This window comes from Electrophorus electricus, chromosome 3 (assembly GCF_041902795.1).
Source record: "Electrophorus electricus isolate QZ-2024a chromosome 3, ASM4190279v1, whole genome shotgun sequence".
Classification (NCBI taxonomy): Eukaryota; Metazoa; Chordata; class Actinopteri; order Gymnotiformes; family Gymnotidae; genus Electrophorus; species Electrophorus electricus.
This window is the reverse complement of record NC_137499.1, coordinates 20,795,870-20,814,490: the sequence shown is the minus strand read 5'-3', so window position 1 is coordinate 20,814,490 and position 18,621 is coordinate 20,795,870. Positions and strand designations below refer to the sequence as shown.

The following is an 18,621-nucleotide window of genomic DNA, read 5'->3' as shown; positions in this document are numbered from 1 at the left end:
TCTATCTATCTATATATATATATATATATATATATATATATATATATATTTATATATATATATATATATATATATATAAAACATATATAGAATATATAGAATATCTATATTTCTCTATGCACCCCTGTTTTCTTTTCCTCAGTTTGGACAGAGCACTCAACCATTTAACTGCGAGTTATACTGTGTATGACTATGTATGTGACAAATAAACCAAACTTGAAACTATATGGAAAAATATGACAATAAGGCTTAAAGTAACTGGGTAGCCTATATAATAAATAATGAACAAAGTCTACCAGCTAATCTAGTTGTGCATGTTATCTGTAAACATGACCACTGCAACTTCTCTTTTAAGAGGCACTACGGCCTATTCCTTTAATAAACTTTTACTTAGAGAAAAGTTAAATATCTTCATGTTTTTCCCCTTTGTTCTGATTGCTATGCATTATAGCCAGTCATTAGACTGTAGCTGGACCTATACTATGCAGGTAGTAGCTGGATCTCCAGAAGGGGAGACTATATACACTGAATATAGTCTGAATATACAACTCTGAATATACAACTCAGTTCAAGCAGCTAACTTATCTTATTTTGCATTTTCTATTACACAAAATCTAACGCTTGAATCTAGTACCAAAGCCAAGTTAGTCATGTTTTGATAACGTTTTTGAGAACACATTCAAGCATCCACGTTAACTCAGGAACATTGGAACTGCAAAATAAAACTTGTAAATGGCTAGCTCATGCGGAAGCCCTTACCCTCTGTCCCGTCCACGGTCTCTGTCCCTATCCCCATACGAGGAGCTTCCTCTCATCTTCTCAATAACACTGCGATTTACTGGGTACGTTTCCGTAACGTTCCTTAGGCAGCGCTAGTTACGTAAGCCAGACTGCTCAATATAAACAAAAAAAGAAAAAAGAAAAGGAAAAAGCCACAAAGATCGAAATGAGTTTTCAGCTTTTATATAGGACAGCGAACACAAAACACAAAAACGTATAAACTGAAAACCCAAGCTCAAAAAAATCTATCTAGCCAACTAACATCCTAGCCTGAGCGCTCCTCCGTTGTTTTGCTAGCTAACTAGCTAGTCAGACTTTCCGAATGGCTATGTAAATATTTCCTAAAAACACGAACGTAAAATCTATAATCAAAGGAATCTGTAAAAATAAAAAAAATAAAACTAGAAAGCCAAAGCAGTTGAACAGCTGTAAACTCTCCGAAAATGTTAGCTCGAATGTTTAATTATTTCGGCACAAAATTGAACCGTCTTCTCGTTATTATGGCCGTAGGCCTTGGTCCCACCCAGCCACCTCCGGTACTGCGCAGAGATCGTAAGTTCTTGCGTAACAATTCGTACGTGGGGCTGCCTTTGTTATACACGGGGGGAACAAATTCACCCTATCCGGTTGAGGAATTGGACGAGCTGCGTCCCGCTACACTCAGGATGATGCGTTTGCGCTTGAGCCTATCACAATCCAAGGTGATAAACCGGTCACGAGGGGTGAAAATGACCGGAAGTAGCTAGCTAGCTAATATTCGCGGAAGTCCGAAGTGAGTTTTATTGCGAAATAACGTAGCTGTTTTAGTATCATCCTCGGTCTTTGCGTGAAAATCTTTATGTTTAGCTTCGGGCTTTGTGAAAATGCCACTTCTCGTTCAGAATAAACGAATCGGCCGCCTAACTTCAACAACCGAATTATTTTCAAAATATTCTCATTTAAAGGTACGTAAAGGCACAGTGGGGCCTTTGCTTGTGAGACTCTTTCTAACTGATCTGTACTCTTAGATTAACTTTAGTTATCGCAAACTATCGCCAATCAAGCTCGCTGGCCAAGTCAGCAGTCTAGCATGACTGAATTGCATGAAACCTACCGGTAACCGTCACGATTGTGTTTCCCTACAGGAAAACGCAAAGGTGTTTAGCTCCAAATCTCTTGTGACCGTCGAGCCAAAGTGCCTCCTCTATGTGCAACAACGAGAATTTGCTGCCACCACACCCGCAGACCGTGAGTCCCTGCACCACCCTCTTCAGCATTTTTTATTTTATTTTATTTTTTTTTTGCAACGATTGTAGCCAGATCTTGTGCTTATGAAGCTGCGTCTTTCCACAGATTCCGTCTCTGTCATTGGCTCTGGAGATGCAACCACATGCCACTTGGTAGTACTGCGGCACACAGGTAAAATGACTCATCTGAACTGTCTTTTGAAAGTGTTGTGTAACATCAGGTTTATTTTTAGTTTTCGGACATGATTCCTTTAAGGGAGTGGGGCGACTTGTTTGGCTCACTGTGATGGGTCAAGTACTTGGACAGAAGTTCCTCTCTTAGTCAATGCTGTCACATCGTTAAGTCACCATGCAAAAGAGGGCAGGTAAGCTTTCTTTTTTTATTGGCTTTTGAATATCATATAAGTTTGCCATTCTTAATACAAGTTGTGATACCACTCAGAAGTGTTAAAATAATCTTCATTTATTCAGGTTAGAGCTTCATCTTGTTGGGGGTTTTGTTGATGATGCCTACACATCTCACAAACTCAGCCTTAATATATTGGGTATGCAGCCTGTTTGTGCCAAGTCATTATTTAGCTACAGCATTTTTTTTTTTAATGGAGAATGATTAAATATCTGTCTGTCCGTGCTGTGAGAAGCGGCCTTTCAGAAACAGAAGGAAGAAATTCACTTAGAGACATGCTGTATTACTGGTATGTCTACGCCATGCCTGTTTCACATGCACCGCTTTCCTTTTTTGTCACCACTGTCCTTGATTCCTCATCACAGTGAAACCCATTGACTATTGCTGTCTCATTTTGTAGATATGAATGACATTGTCACAGATGGGATTCACAGACCAGTTGTGTATGGGATAGGTACTGCAAGATATGCACCAATTCAACTGACCACAGTCTATACATAATGCATAATGACACAGCATGATTAAGTATATTTATATATACTGATTAATATATATTGATTAAATGGAGTGCATCTCTACTCAATAGGAGTGAATATTAAAACGGGTGAGGTGTTCCCCGCATCGTTTCCATACAGAGGGCCTGCAGAGGATGTGCGGTCTGCACGTACCTTTACTGGTGGGCAGGTACAAGAATGTTGGCCCATGTTGAATAGCATTAGTTTCTGACTTTCATCTCCTCTTGAATATGACTGTATAGAATGGAGCAGTACGGTTCTGCCTTAGCATTCCGTAACCTGCAATGACTGACTAATAGTGGCCATTGTCATTATTTTGGTCTCTAATCCACAGGTGGAAACTGAATACGGTGCCATGGTTGTCCCATGACTAGCCTAGAGTTTATTAACAGAGCGCATGATGTGTTCCAGTTTTCTGGTTTAAGTCTTTGTTCTTGCCATTGGTCAAAATGTTTTGTTATTACTGTTTTTGTTTATTTTTTACAGATGACAGAAGTCTATGACTCCAGTAAAGAACAGGTGAGGGTCAGCCCATGCAGGTGGGCACCCAACAGGGACATTGCCTTCTGGTTGGCTGCAGATGATGACACCATCTTACAGGTAACTGAAGTCCATTCATGCAATCACAGAATAACACAGTATGTGTCTATCTTCTTTTACTAAACTGATTTTGCTTCATCTGGCATTTCTGATAACAGACAGTGTCTTGTTTATTTTTAATCTGACCATTATTGACACATGCCCTTGGCCCATCTTGCCAGTACCTGTCCACCTCTCCTTATGCTGAGCCGCCTCACTTTGTCAATCAAATCAAGTCCACCATCCGGTTCCTCCTGGACCACCCAAATGCAGACATGCTGTTCCCTGGAGGCCAGCCCCTACTCTTCCACCGGACAGAGCAAGGAGAGTGGGAGAGAGTCTCCCTTCCGTAGTCCACCTGCTGGACAGCTGCAGCCCACACCCTGCCTTTAACCCTGAACATCACTGTGACCCAGGCAAAGGCCTTTGAAAGAATCCTCTGCTCTTAGTAGAAGTGGCTCTTTTACACTGATCTGAGACCAATTTTTTGCGCTTCGTTGTGAAATACTGAGGAAGAATTGAGGGCTTTGGTAGAAGTGTTGGATCTAGCTATATATAAGAGAGACATTTCTTTTGGAGTGGAAATATATTATGTCAATTATGAATGTCTATATTGTACAGACTGTATAGGTTGGTGAAGAAAAAGGCTGGTCCTCCATTCTGTAATTTTGGATTTTTTTTATGTGTTGTACTGATTGTTACTTTTTATGTATGTATGTATAATTTCAGTGGTTATATAATGTTTTGAAGTAAATTCATGAGCCTTAGCAGTGTATCATAAATATGGCATGGTCTATTTGTGTAAAGAGTATTCTTTCTGCGTTGTATTAGAAATAAATCCTGAAGTCCATTATACGTTGGAGACTGTAATTTTAGTTTCAGGTGAAGTACAGTAATGGCATTTATTTTAAGGTACAATTTATATGGAATCTCCTCTCCACCTTTGAAGTGCAAATTTTGCCTGTTCTACATGGTGATGTCATTCAAGATTTCAACTGCAAAGTCAAGGACCAGCATGAGAAAAAAAGACTGGTACAAGTGTACCAGCAGGGGTTGGGCAAGATTATGAGGTTGTATGTTGCAATTCAGAGTAATTCCGACCCTTTAGGACCAGGAGGAAAAATAAGACGGCAGCCTAAATGTTTCCGTGCTTGCCACAGCGGAAGGTAAGGGAAAACCATTTTAGACACTGAGGGTGATGTAACCCATCCAGGGAACCTCAGCAAAGTGAGTGCAGTTATCCCTTTTTCCATGGAATTTTACATGCACGACATAAAAGTTTAGTTTGGAGTAGGAATGCTGTGGTGTGATGTGTCAGGATAATTTTCAGATAATACGGAGGCTCTCCTGCACTGCGCAATTTGTTCCGTCTGCCTGCGATCACAGTGAAGGTTTGGGGAATTCTCGGGGGGTTTTAGGCGGGTCAGGATTTTCTTATACATTTTTAATGTCATCCATTTTATTGGGCTGTTTGTACAGGATTTGTTTTATGTTAAAGAATGTTAAATACAGCACTTAAAATAAACTTATCCATTACATAGCTTTGTATTACTCTGAAACATGAGTTATCTTAAAACACAAATTTTCATGAAAGTGTAACGTTATAAGTTACCTTTATTTGGTATAATTATTTGCTTAATGATAACAGCCCAACTACAGTTTCACTGAAATTACTACTGATATATTATTAAATGCACAAATTAAAAAACGATTTATGAAACTTCATTAACATTGCGATATCTACTTTTGCAAATAAACTCTTCATTTGTACGTTCCATTATATAGGCAGGCTGTGTTGCATTCTTGTTACCGTTTCAGAGCAAAGGCTTGAACTGGGTTAAAACAAGTTGGAACAGGACAGAAGAACGCAGACAGGGGGAGAAGAAAGAATTCTCTAGATCATGTCGTTTTTCAGTATACGTAGACATTGCCCTCCAGAGGACAGTTCACCAGGATTTGAAAAAATGCAGGCAGTAAAAGACAAGCTGAGACATAGACTCGAGAGTCTGAATGCCATCCGGCCTAATTGTGAGTATAATTCCACAACACAAATGTTCAGTGGGTTACCTGTTGAACTAATATAATTGGCAATGACCCAGTGGTTGGAGAACTTAGTAATGAACCAAGAAGCTGTGGGTACATCCCCAGCTCATAGCATGTTGGGGTTGGTCTTGTGATCTGAAACAAGCCCATTATCCTTAAGCTGTTAGATGCTACATATTAGTTGTTGTGGCCTAATGTTCTGTTTTGCTGTGTTCTGTTTGTTTTTTAACAGTTCTAAAAAGAAAGAATGATCCCAGAGCTGTGAAGAACTCTGATACTCTCAACTCTAGCTGGGAAATGTCCTAATCATCATCTCTAAAAGGCTCAGACACAGAAGGTCATTTCACTGGTTGGAAAAACAGATGTTCTTGAAATGTATGGAAAAAGCAAAAATACAAAGTACCTTCTGACAGGATTATTTGTCTGAATAGGTTCTGTTAAATAAGGACTTTGTTTAAATAATTTTGTACCCCAGTATACTACAAAAGCTATTTCACAAATCCACAGTTTGAAAAGGTGATGTGGCCAGTTATGTAAACATTTATAAAGTGCACTGCAACGAAAAGATACATGTAGCTAATGATGTAGCCAGTGAGCTGTTTCCAGTACATATGAAGTCAATTTTGTTTTTGAAAATAGTTTACCCACAGTGTGCTGTGGTCCACAAGAGAACAATTGGCCATGCGTTTACTGGGTGGAGAGGATTATCTGGTCTCTTTTTTACTGCTGCATTAGAGACACTCAGGTTACTATGATTCATTAAGATACTGGTGGAGAAGATATCAAGGATTATGCTACCTTTGGTGTCACATGATTGAGTGGAAAATGATCCATAAGCTGTGTTTATACACTCCCTTTGACTATAGTTGGCTCTCATGTCAACATCTCAATTGTAAAGTACTTCAATACCTATTGTGGCTTTGAACTACTTAGATTTTCAGGCCATTTACATAAAAGCAGAATCTAAAGTCAGCCATTGTATTATTTAATTTCACACAACCCTCCTACTTTTATGCTTGTATAAACAAACTGAATCTTTTTCTCTTTTTTGTTTTGCTTGTTGTCTTTTTTAATAAGATGTCCAACACAGGACTTCTAACATACAAGATTTTTATGGTTCCACCATTCCTGTCCTCAGATTTTTTTCCTATAAACTTTGTTGTACACCAGCCATGCTGTATTGTATACTGCCAATGCAGTGCAGTCACAACAGCACTAAATAATCCCTTTCATTACAAATATTCTTGAGTAAGTGTACTGGTCGTGATATCAGTTCAGAAAATGAATTATCAATCAAAATAAAATAATATTCATCCCTATATTGTGGTGTTTGCAAAATGCTGTTATGATTTCCTGTCCCTGTCTTGTCAGATTCCTAAAATGCTATAAACTGTAAAAACAAACTGTGAAAGTATAATAAGAGCCATTTGTGGGACTTTTTGGTCCCCATGATTCAATTTAGTTCCATAGGCCTGGTAGCTGAGCAAACAATAAATAAACTGTGACGGGCTGAGTGCCGCAGGCCAAGGAGCAGGACGAGAGACTCCCTCGACATGGAAAGACATTTATTGACGAGACACGAATGGTAAACATAATGGCACTGACGTAGAACATGCATTGTGAACATGAGTAACATCCAACATCGACACAACAACCAGGATCACAATGTGCACCACAAACAGAACCAAAACCATAACAAAGGCCAACAAAGAGGCACACACCAACAGGGGTTAAAATACATACATGTAGGTTAACCTCAGGGGCGTGTTTACAAACAAGACTGTGTGAACTCCCACTGCACGTGGCGGGCTGTATTAATATCATACAATACACCATTAATTATTATTAACTATTAATATACAATACACTGACTAGGACCATGACTCCTCCTTACATGGAAGTGCAAAGTACAGTTATTATGTCATCATAAACCAAGTGCATACCTGTTACTACCAGGAAATAATGTAGAATGTATTATTGCTATCATGTAAGGCCAGGATGAGTGAAGGTCTCTCCGCGGGACAGGAGGAGTCCATGGAGTCTGACTCCAAGGACTGGAAATCATTATACCAGTCCCGGTAGCCAGACATGGTTCCTCACGACTCCCCCGCTTCTGCACCTGGACCACGCTCACCTGGACTACGCTCACCTATTGTAGGAGTCCCCAAGAATATGGGGACTTCCCTGTAAGGTCTGTAGGAGGGGGTTTACTTCCCTTCTTTCCCTTACTCTTTTTACCTTTCCCAGGCTTCCTTCGTCGGTCTGTGTTTCTGTAACGAGTGGAGGCTGAGCAGGATGAGGTGACGAGTTACAGAAAACAAGAACATACATTTATTTACACTAAGAACAAGGAATACGTAACCATTGAGCTAGCGTAACATCAAACACCGACAACAGAACCATAGGGGTTTATATACACACGTTAATGAAAACCAATTACAAACAGGTGTAACATATGGGGGGGGCACACTTACAAACACACATGGGAAGACACTTGGGAGAAGGGGCCATACCATGACAATATTATAAACTGTAAAAGGAAATAACTAAATGTTATAGTGTCAACAATGGGGTCAATTTGGGGTCTTTTCTACTATGCTTCTTTAATTTATCGCTATAGACCTAGATAAGTGAGTGCACACTGAGTGAACTACTGTTACTTTTAATGCTGAGTTATTCAGAGACTGGTTCAACAACCTTTGCAAACATCATTCCACCTAAATAATTCAATCACATGCCAGAAAAAACAGGTTACCTGAAATACTAAAAAAACTCTCAGATAACATTTTGGATATAAGAACTACAACCAAAAGATAATATAATGGAAGATGTATTGTAGGAATTATGTAAGTTATTTTTTCTTTTTAAAATATTTTGAAATTATAGTAATATGTATTCAAAAAACAAATGACGTTCAGAGACGTCGGTGGAAAATCATGGGCATAGCGGTGCTGGGATGAGCATGGTTCATGGAATCCATGACAGTTGCTTGTTTTTATTATCAGCAGGTCAAATGAATAAAGCAATCGACTGAAAGCTTTAGAGATTGCTTGTTTGTGCTTAGCAAAACTTGACTAACATTGTTGGACATGTTGGATCTACTCTCTACATGTTCTCTACATAACTGTGGCCGGTCACACCACAGAACGATGTTGTAGATGATATTGAAGATTGTACCTTGTCAGAACCATATTCTTCCAGGTTCTTATTTGGAAGGTTCACCCAGTACAGAAGGAGATCACTGTCAAACCGGCTTAAGTTAAGGTCTTATGACCTTAGCTAATGATATTTCTGATACAGAAAATAATAAAACTAAATAATTTTAGCAATGCAGGCTACTTTGTCACATATTTCTCCATTACAAAGAGACTTGTTCTGTAAAGGTGGTGCTTCAGAAGTTACTGCTTGAGCAGACCTTAACCGCACCACTGGCCACTAGCATGTTCTACACAGGTCAGTCACAGAACTGCTAGAATACAAGAGGAGAGTCCAAGTTAACTGGTAACATAATATTATGACCTTTTGTGAAATTGATATATGAATGGATATGTGTATATTAGCTAAATAATTTGTTCACATTGTAGCCTATTATAAGCTTTATAGAAGGTAAAGATGACATATTAGAAGACTGGAGGAATACGTTCATTAACACTTCAGCAACAGGGGAGCCTTTAGTACCCAAGTATTTAAGGAGACCTGTAAGGTCAGCTAGCTGATAACACCAACAGCCTACTGGGTGAGCAACCACGCTCTAACAATGGGGGGGCCCGTGTGCAGAAGTTAGATCTTGGATCAGGTAAAACAAAATGAAAAAACTAAACACCATGCCGAGCGTGGAAAAAGGGAGAACAAATGACGCCACGGGAAGAAATGGCAACCCCGATGCACTGGGGGAAACCAAACGAAAACTTCGCAAACAAAACCAGAAAACAAGGAGGAACTCGAGAGGAAAAACTGGAGGGGGGGGGGGGGGGTACGTGTAAAAACATGGACACCCTCGCAGACAAGAAGTTAATGTGTAGCATGAGGGCGCAAAGACCGCAATACCTTAAGTTACTGGCTAAGAGCTTTGCTTGGCAAAGACTCAGCAGTGAATGGCTGGGTCACTGGGCTTATATAAGGTCTAGCCCAGCTGTTGGGTGTTATACCTGATTAGTAGTGTGGTTGACCCGAGGCCTCCCTCTGGTGGCCGGAGGGGGCCTCGGCCTGGCACCAACCCTTACAAGACCTTTAGTGAAGATATAAAAATGTATTTAAATATTAATAATTGCTGTCATTTATGTTACATAAACCATTATAACAGTGATCAAAACCTCATTTTGTGTACATTGTTATATGTGTACATTGTTATACGACTCAAATTCTTATAAATAAAATTGACAAAAAATAATTTGACAAAATTGATAACTAAAGTCTTACCTTTTGGTGACAGAGATACATAGCAAGTGTTGTTGACTCACATACATATTTTCTAAGGAAGGTTTAGTGATTTGGTTGTGTTTTGCTGCTAATCACTTTCTCATGGGAGTATTACTGGTTAGAGTCTAAGCCATATTAACTGGCAAAAAAAGGTTCTTTAGCTACACTGATATGCTTGATATGTAGGTTGCAATATTTTAGACAGTGATCCATCAGTATACATCACAGACCACAGAAAACAGTTTTTGATATGCTTTCAAAATATTGCTCAACTTCTGGAAACATATACACATCATATATTGTTCAGCGTGGGTATTTACAAATAAGAGTTGTTAAATATAATATAATATAATATAATATAATATAATATAATATAATATAATATAATATAATATTCTTGAACTGGGCCAAAGGTTTCTCATAAACAACAAATCAATAATGTTAAATTATTTATTGATTGATTTGTTTTGTTTGTTTGGCTGGTTATTTTTTTCAGGGTAAAAAAATATATATACTGTGCAGTTTATAAAGTAGTTTAAGATTTAACAAGATTGTGATGTCGGACCCGTCATCGCTATATCGGCTAGCAGACTGAGACGTGGAATAAAGATCTCACTGTTACCGTCTGGGATGACGCAACGCTCCCGGGAAGGCGTACGCCTAGTCGTTTACCTGGACGTCGGTCTATGCCACCTGAGGGAGAGAAAAAGAGGAATTGGTTGACTGTAATGCATTCTAATAATACCCGTCTTTGTACAATATATCACGAAACCGTAATGGATTTCGTTGTGTAACACGTTGTGTAACGTTGTGTAACAGGAAAATACATCACCTTGTCTGAATATGTATGTGTGAACGAGGCGTACACCTATAATAACGTACTGGATTTTACCGAGGTAGTTTGGCAGGCGGTTCAATATTTAAATGTGCACCCCAAACCAACCCTAGTCAGTCCCCTGGGTGAGCCAGTTGTGGAGCAGTTATAGCTGTGATATAATCGGAATTACTTGTATTTTGCCGCTATACGGACTGGTTTACGGACTGCGTGAAGGTTTTTGCTTCCGTGGATAAGGTACACTGTTTTTATGGGATTTGCTTGTATGGAGAAAACTAGAAATAAGCTCTGAGGCGCTTGTCCTGTCTGTTTACTGTTTATTGGTGAACCCTCCCTCCTCTGTACCTATTTGAGCATTCTTTGTATAGTTGTACACTGGTTGTGATTTTTCTGGGTGACCTATGGGTTCCAGTGTTAGTTATGTAAAACCCAAAAAAGGGGAAACCCCGAAGAATTGGCTGTTCCGGTGTGGTTTGGGCTCACATTGTGATCCGTACATTGATTGGCTGGCTGGTTGGACTGAATGTACTGGGTTTAGACAGTATCCACATACAGGCTCGTTTGAAAGGGAGTTTATAGTGCTCAGGGCTATGTTTGTTTATGAGGGATATGGGGACCCTAGCTGGGATTTTCAGTATATGAAGAATTCTTGGCAGACCTGGAGTAAGTCCAAGCCGGTGTGGGACAAGGCGCATGGTGTAAAACCCAATAAGACGCCTGGGTCTGAAATAGCTGTTTTTGCTGCCACACAGCTGAAAGGATTCCCTCCTCTGCTTGTGAAGCATGCACTAATAAGACGGGCTCCTGCTCAGGCAGATGTTTCTGTGCCAAATGCCACAGTCACGTCTGAGCTAAATCAGGAATCTGGGGGGGGGGGGGGGGGCTCTGGAGGAGGAGCAGACGACAAGCAGACGACAAGCCCACACCTGCCCTCTATCCTAACCTCACCTCCCTACAGCAGGGTGAGACTTCGGGGCATGGCTCCAGCCCCCACTGTGAATGTTTCTGCTCCATTCATGATGCTGGGTGAGAAACTATAGAGTTATGCGTCCTAACATGATTGATATTAAAAATATTTGTGACTGTTTACCTGATCCAACTAATGTCCATGCATTTTAGGTTGCTTTAAAGGGATGCACCAAATATGCTCAATTAACAGGACCTGGTTTCAAGACCATTCTGATGCGCTGTTTAAAGCACAGGTTTACTGAGGAGGAGCTGATTAATGGCATTAAGTCACTGTAGTTTAGCAAGGACACCCTCCCAAATTCGAATAGCGATGCCAGTGTTTATTATTGGGCACAGCATACTAACGTTGACACCTTTGATCAGGAACTGAGGGAATTCCTATTTAGACTACAGGCCCCTCGGAGAGACATTTATGCGGCAACCAACTGCAGATATGGCCCTGATGAGCCATGCTCAGTGTTTGTCTCCTGTTTTACCAGGGCCTGGACTAAGCAGGCAGGCCTTGGATCAACCTCTGAGTCAAGAAATAAGACTTAAGAAATTCTAATTCTAGATAGCTTGACCTGCTAAGTTTCCAAACTTGAAACTTGAAAGCTTGGGCACCCCAGAGTTAACAGAACAAGCTTTGTAAGAGCACCAGATCCTTTTACTTCAACTGCTTGATGCACTGATTCAATAGTGAGTATGTAAGCCTTTTTTTCCTAATGGAATGCTTCAAGTATAGTGCAACCGCATACACTGTGTGCACAATTATTAGGCAAGCTGTATTTTTGAGGATTAATTTTATTATTGAACAGCTACAGTGCTCTCGGTCAATCCCAAGTGTTAATAAACCTCAAACCTGAATATTTAAGAAAGTAAAAGTGAGGTTTGGGCTTTCTTAGGAGAATGTATGTGTGTGCATAATTATTGGGTAACTATTAATGTGCAGAATTATTATGCAACTAAATGAAAAATGGAAATTTCCCGATCTTGCTTGTTTATTTTCATCTGTTAAAGTGAGAATAATAAACAAACAACTAAAAATATACAAATAAACATTTCTAATATTTCAACAACAACAAAAAAATCAGTGACCAATATAGCCCCCCTTCTTTTCAATAACAGTCATAAGCCTTCCATTCATGGAGTCTGTCAGTTTCTTAATCAGTTGACAAACTTTTTGTGCAGCAGCAACCACAGCCTCCCAGACACTGTTCAGAGAGCTGTGCTGTTTTCCTTCACCATAAATCTCCCATTTAAGAAGGACCCAGAATTTCTCAATAGGGTTTAGGTCAGGTGAAGAAGGGGGCCATGTCATTATTCATCTTTAAGGCCTTTACTGGCTAGCCATGCAGTGGAAAATTTGATGCATGTGATGGAACATTGTTCTGCATGAAAGTCATGGCCTTCTTGAAAGATGCTTTCAATCATCATTAGATTCAGTCTTCTCGCCACATAAAAATTAATTGTCAAATATGTATTTGTGTCTTTTTGAAGTGATACTGATTTTATAATAAAATTAATTGACCTCTTTTTTAATCTTTTTTGACCTCTTTTTTAATCTTTTTGATCTTTAATCTGCATTTTCAATTTTTCACTTTTAGCTATAGCTGAAATATCAATTATAAAACATGCAAAGACTTTAGTTTTTTAGCTTCAACACTTTTCCTAACCAAATGCTGATACATGTGTATGGACATATTAGTGTAGTTAGTGATAGTAACTATGAGTGAGTTAATGAATTCTTCTTATTCTTTTTAGTGGGCTATCTGTGAACTATTACTTTAATATTTGTGAACAATTACTGTGAATGAATGAACTCTTATTAGCTCTAAGCAATAAACACCAGAAATCACTTTTGTACCTAGAACCTATAGGAATAATACGACACTAATTAAACACTAATTATATGATTATTAATTAAGAATATTAATTCATGGTCAATAGGTTCTATAACAAAGGTCAGAGAGAAAGAACAGGACTTTAAATATGCCCCAATAAATGTCCCAAAATAAGACCTGGTATGAGTGTATTCATTTACTCACTCAAAGGATGGGGGTTGTCTGTCTTGGTGTCATCCAGCAAAACATTCATTCTCCAGTGGTTCCAAGGTTCTCCTGTAATGAGAGCACCCTGTTCTCCTGAGTCACTCTGATGGCAAGTCTTCATACTCTATGGGCTCACTTATATCCAGACCAGCTGTAAGTCTTTTTTTCCATTCTGTCTTCCATTTTTTTAGACTGCACTTCTACTTTCCTCTGTTGGTTTTATTTATTAGGTCTCTCCTGGATTCCACCTCCTTTGTGTCTGTTCCTTTACAATTGTCTTCAATGCCTCCAGCGCAACAGCATCAGAAACAGTTCATTTTTGAACCGGTCCTCTTCTGCGCCATTCCACAGGCTGATCTCGAATGGGATTGCATATGAGATTCCCCTCAAGTGTGATGTTATGACACAGGACATCATTATGACATTTTTTTTACATTGTTTACATATTTTTCTTTGACATTTGTAATTGCTGTATTTCCTGGCCTTCTTTTACCAATGCCATTACCAACACTAATGTGTTCCTTGGTAGTGCAAGCAGATGGTCTGTTGAATCAAATTGGTGAAAAGTGCAATAAACTCATTCTTCTTTGCACCGATGGAAACCTTTACACTTGTGCACATCTGAGCCACAGCTTCTGCCAGTGTCACAGTTTAAAGGTGATTTTGGACTCCTGTTTGTGCCAGCTAGGGATACATTCAGAGTACACAACTAAGAACATGTGCCAAATTCCATAAATGTAAATGTAAATGAGTGATGTAAATGTAAATTGTGTAATTTCAACATTATCAGAAAATATAAGACAATAATAGCTTTTCCTAGTAGTTCCTTTATCATATTATTGTCTGAGCTACTGAGGTACAGGACGTTTCAGACATAGGTCCTTCCTCAGCTGTGCAAGCTAAGAGCTTCTGAATTAGTAGTAGGAGGAGCCAGTTCATATATGAAAAGTTAGATGTTTAAATCATAATGTTCATTCCATGGGGTTCTAAAGTTCCAAGAGTGTAGATCAGTTCTTATTCTTTGAGATTCCTCATTTCATTGCTCCATAGCAACAGCTGGCAATGCACACAGATATGCCATTAATGCAGTGACTCTAACAGGTTTCTCAACCTGGATTAGTGAACCCTGTATGGTTCACCAGCAGAGACTCTGGCATATATAACATTCCAAAGTATACTTAATTCTGAGCAAAATCTAAATTACCTCATTACTGCTGAACTATGAGGGAGAAATCAGTGAAACACTTGTGCACGCGCACACATAAATAGCCTACTATTTACATTTGTGTATGATGATTTAAACTTTCATATACACGCACTTGTACCTTCAATCACTGGCGCATAAACAAAGAGTTGCACTATGCTTGTGTGTGTTATGGGCATGGCCACGCGTGTGTAAAACAATTTTCAGTGCACCCAGAAATAATTAATTGTAAGAGGAAAGCAGATACTTTACATGTGTACAGTGTGTAAGGAAGACTGTTTGAACTATTAATATTAGGACAGTTATGACATTTGTGTAATAAGGGTAGTGCTTCTCTTAATGACAAATGTAACTTTTCCTATAAACACACACACACACACACATATACTACTATGGTACCTCCACTTCAGTCTGTATGGTGAACAGGTTGGCAAGCAGTGTGGAGAGTCCTGGCACCTTGCAGCCCTGTGCGCTCCAGTTTTTGCTCCAGTAGGCAGATGACAGCATCCCGGTGAGCCCAGTCCCAGTTGGGTACATTCTGCAATACACCTGCACACCACAGGGAGGCATGAGAGAGCTGTGTAAATGACAAACGGTTATGACGGAACAGCGCGCAGAATTGGGTTACTCAAATTATGTTTTCCTCTTATATTTATATGTATTTAACCTCAGGGTTAGTGCTGAGGCATTGGGTTAATAATGATTTATAATGTCTGACTTGATTAAAGCTGTTTCTTATTTATAAGGCAGGATCGCCCACGTCCCACTAAAACATCTGACTAGCGTTATGAAGGTGCAGGTTATTCAATTCTGAGCTCATGCTGGACTGCTAGACCAGAATAGCACTGTAGCATGTGGAGAAAAGGCTTCTCGGGGTCCCAGGCCCCAAAAAGCATGGGGACACCGGTGCGCAGTGGAGAAACGGTAGGTGCTGTGTGTGAGCTTTTTGTACTGTATGTGAGCTTTGCTTTACTGCTGTGTCCAAGCATCCGCACAATCACTCAGGTGTTGGGACTGTACTGCTTAACGGATGTCACACTGGGAATCAAAACAGGAGTGTAAAGTGAGAAATAATCCAAATGACAACTAGGAGCACAATAATTGTCTTGGTGTGTGTGGAACAGAAAAAAAGTGTTTGTGATAGAAGTGGGTGGTTCTATTGATACATGCTTGAAGGAATCAAGTTTAACTTAAAAGGTTTTTGAAGTACAAGCCACTCATGCATTTACTCAGTGTAACAAAGGCTGAAGGCAGCCACCCTACCGCTCGAACCCAGGTCTGACAGGAGGTAAACGTGAGTTCTGACCACCAGAGCAAAAAGCCAGTCTCCATCACACCATCCTACCCTTCGGAGCATGACATTTCGAAAAGCATCGTAGGCATCAAAGGTTCTCCACTCACCTCCCTCCCTCTAACATTCTCTCGCTCTTCCCTCCACTCTCACATGAGTTAAATTCAGATATTGTGCTCCAGGACGTGCTGGGTTAGTCAGAGTGGAGTAACGTTGTTCAGATGTGCTGAGGTACATGTGGTGTGGCACAGGTGATGTTCCACTGCACTGACACAGTGTTCCCTGGGAACTGAGGGGAGTAATCCCTGTAAATCCTTCTTAATCCCGTGCAAAACAACTGAGGTAGCCTGAGAGAGAGAGAGAGAGAGAGAGAGAGAGAGAGAGAGAGAGAGAGAAATGTAAAGAGGATGAATAAGTTAACAAGCAACTTAATGACAAAAAGAATGAGAAATCTATTCACACACTATCAGGGATGAGGAGAGTGAGTCTGAAGAAGAAGCTCTTCTATATGACTGTACAATGCATGCGCGTACATACACAAACACACATAATGCCATTATAATGGTTTTAACACTTTTTGACATTAACACATGTAATGTAGTGGAGCTTTAACACAGTGTCACTCATACAACCGCATACATGCACAGAAAGTCCTGAATGGTAAATTGTTTGGCTCGTAAAATCCTACTAATCAAGATGGAACTGTACATTCTGTACATTCTGTTCATTGTGTACATACATATATACATAACCATATACATTGTACGTTGTGTATATAAACATAATATACATATATTGTACATACATTGTTAATATATTTTTGTACAAATATAGAATATATATTCCTCTATGCACCCCTGTTTTCTTTTCCCTCAGTTTGGACAGAGCACTCTCCACCATTTCACTGCGAGTTATACTGTGTATGACTATGTATGTGACAAATAAACCGAACTTGAACTTGAATTTGAACTAATAAACCAATAATCCCAAAAATGAAGCATTAATCCCAAAAGTGAAGTGGTAATCCCATTAATAAAGCACTAATCCCAATGATGAAGCGGTAATCCCACTAATAAAGCATTAATCCCAATAATGAAGCAGTAATCCCACTAATAAAGCACTAATCCCAATAATGAAGCGGTAATACCACTAATAAAGCATTAATCCCAATAATGAAGCGGCAATCCTACTGTTAGAAACTGGTTTAAAGTGACCAGTCCTTCAGGTTCGATCTCGTCCAAGTTACCCTCTGCCCTCTGTAGCCGGATCAATCTGGGGAAGTCAAGAGACACTGACACCAAGGTAGTAAATCAAGAGAGTTCTTCTTTATTGAGGAAAGCACAGAGTATATATGTGTCCTATATCTACTATCTAAATCTACAGGATGATGGGGAAAAGTGAGGCATGTTCTAAGGGTCTCCGTAGAAAGGAATGAGACAAGGATAGTAAAGATTAGATGTTCTCCGCATGAACGACCCACGAGCTGTTCCCGTACCCGCCATGAGCCACTCCTTTGCTTAGAGAGAGACAGGGAGAGAGAGAAAGAGAAAGGGAGGGGTAAAGGAGACAAGAAGAAGGAGTGGAAGACCTCGGGCGACCATCTTGCGGTCAAGCCGCCATATCATGGCTGATAGGCAGAGACCTTGCGTTGGGTGCCTGAAGACAGAAAGGCTCCAGTATCTAACACCTACTAATAAAGCACTGATAACTTTTTAAGTTTTAAATTAAAAAAACAAGTGCTTGCCTGACCATCACATAAAAATACAGAAGCCATATGTCCTATCAAAACACCAGCTGTTCTGCTCTGGTTAGGTTATAATGTAACCTATTTATGAGTGTCATGTAGAATAATTAGACAACTGATAACTGACAATTATATTTGATATTTATATCAGTGAGTAAATCACTAAATTTTCCATTTTTGAGCTGCATTGTTGATGACTGAATTTTTTAGTTCTTTAAAATCAACATTGGTATTGGTGACTATATTTTCACAACAGTCAGACCCTAACACACACACAGTGATGCACAGCGACTTCCTTGAAGCAGGATTTTTTCCCCCTTTGAATTTTTTGCCTTTTTGTGCTCACGGTAGCAGGCAATCTGAGCCATACGGCCCAAAGAGAACAATGCGTGTCCCATTATCTCTCTAGCACTGGTGTTCTGCTCCTTTATCCCTCACTCTCTAAAATGTCTAAGAATAAGTTAAACAGATCCCAGTGCTAATTTAACCCCAGAAGCTACATATTCAGGTAAAGCACTGGGATCTAGTAACTAGATATTGTCATACTGGCACATATTATATGCAGCCCAGGATATCAAAC

At 39.6% G+C, this 18,621-nt stretch overlaps 2 protein-coding genes and 1 long non-coding RNA gene across 9 annotated transcripts in view; 1 reads left to right on the top strand and 2 right to left on the bottom strand.

Annotated features, from left to right (window-relative positions):
- Nucleotides 1-2,012, bottom strand: part of ddx17 (DEAD-box helicase 17) — a 14,034-nt gene extending 12,022 nt beyond the window's left edge. The window contains exons 1-2 of the mRNA XM_035524802.2: nucleotides 1,874-2,012; nucleotides 760-890 (exon numbers count right to left, since the gene is read on the bottom strand). Coding sequence (XP_035380695.2) covers nucleotides 760-815 — 56 coding nt within the window. The 5' untranslated portion in view covers nucleotides 816-890; nucleotides 1,874-2,012. The remainder of the gene's footprint in view (nucleotides 1-759; nucleotides 891-1,873) is intronic.
- On the top strand, nucleotides 1,499-6,868 carry ntan1 (N-terminal asparagine amidase). 6 transcript variants are annotated; one of them, XM_081710540.1, is made up of 13 exons: nucleotides 1,499-1,724; nucleotides 1,905-2,007; nucleotides 2,113-2,178; nucleotides 2,263-2,371; nucleotides 2,478-2,551; nucleotides 2,648-2,701; nucleotides 2,813-2,866; nucleotides 2,999-3,096; nucleotides 3,414-3,527; nucleotides 3,689-4,733; nucleotides 4,837-4,897; nucleotides 5,325-5,534; nucleotides 5,782-6,868. In XM_081710540.1, exons 1-10 carry the CDS (start codon nucleotides 1,644-1,646, stop codon nucleotides 3,857-3,859), a joined length of 924 nt encoding a protein of 307 aa, XP_081566666.1. In that variant the 5' UTR covers nucleotides 1,499-1,643; the 3' UTR covers nucleotides 3,860-4,733; nucleotides 4,837-4,897; nucleotides 5,325-5,534; nucleotides 5,782-6,868. The 6 variants fall into 6 exon arrangements, with proteins under 6 accessions (XP_081566666.1, XP_081566667.1, XP_081566665.1 ...); XM_081710541.1 differs by having other exon boundaries at nucleotides 4,837-4,928; XM_081710539.1 differs by having other exon boundaries at nucleotides 4,825-4,897.
- A 237-nt stretch (nucleotides 6,869-7,105) lies between these two features.
- Nucleotides 7,106-16,977, bottom strand: LOC145656950 (uncharacterized). 2 transcript variants are annotated; one of them, XR_014122640.1, is made up of 5 exons: nucleotides 16,408-16,977; nucleotides 15,406-15,555; nucleotides 13,800-14,486; nucleotides 10,591-10,661; nucleotides 7,106-9,777 (listed from the first exon to the last, which is right to left on the bottom strand). It is a non-coding gene; the product is annotated as an uncharacterized LOC145656950 (long non-coding RNA). The 2 variants fall into 2 exon arrangements; XR_014122639.1 differs by lacking the exon at nucleotides 7,106-9,777 and having other exon boundaries at nucleotides 10,401-10,661.
- Between the last annotated feature and the right edge of the window lie 1,644 nt (nucleotides 16,978-18,621).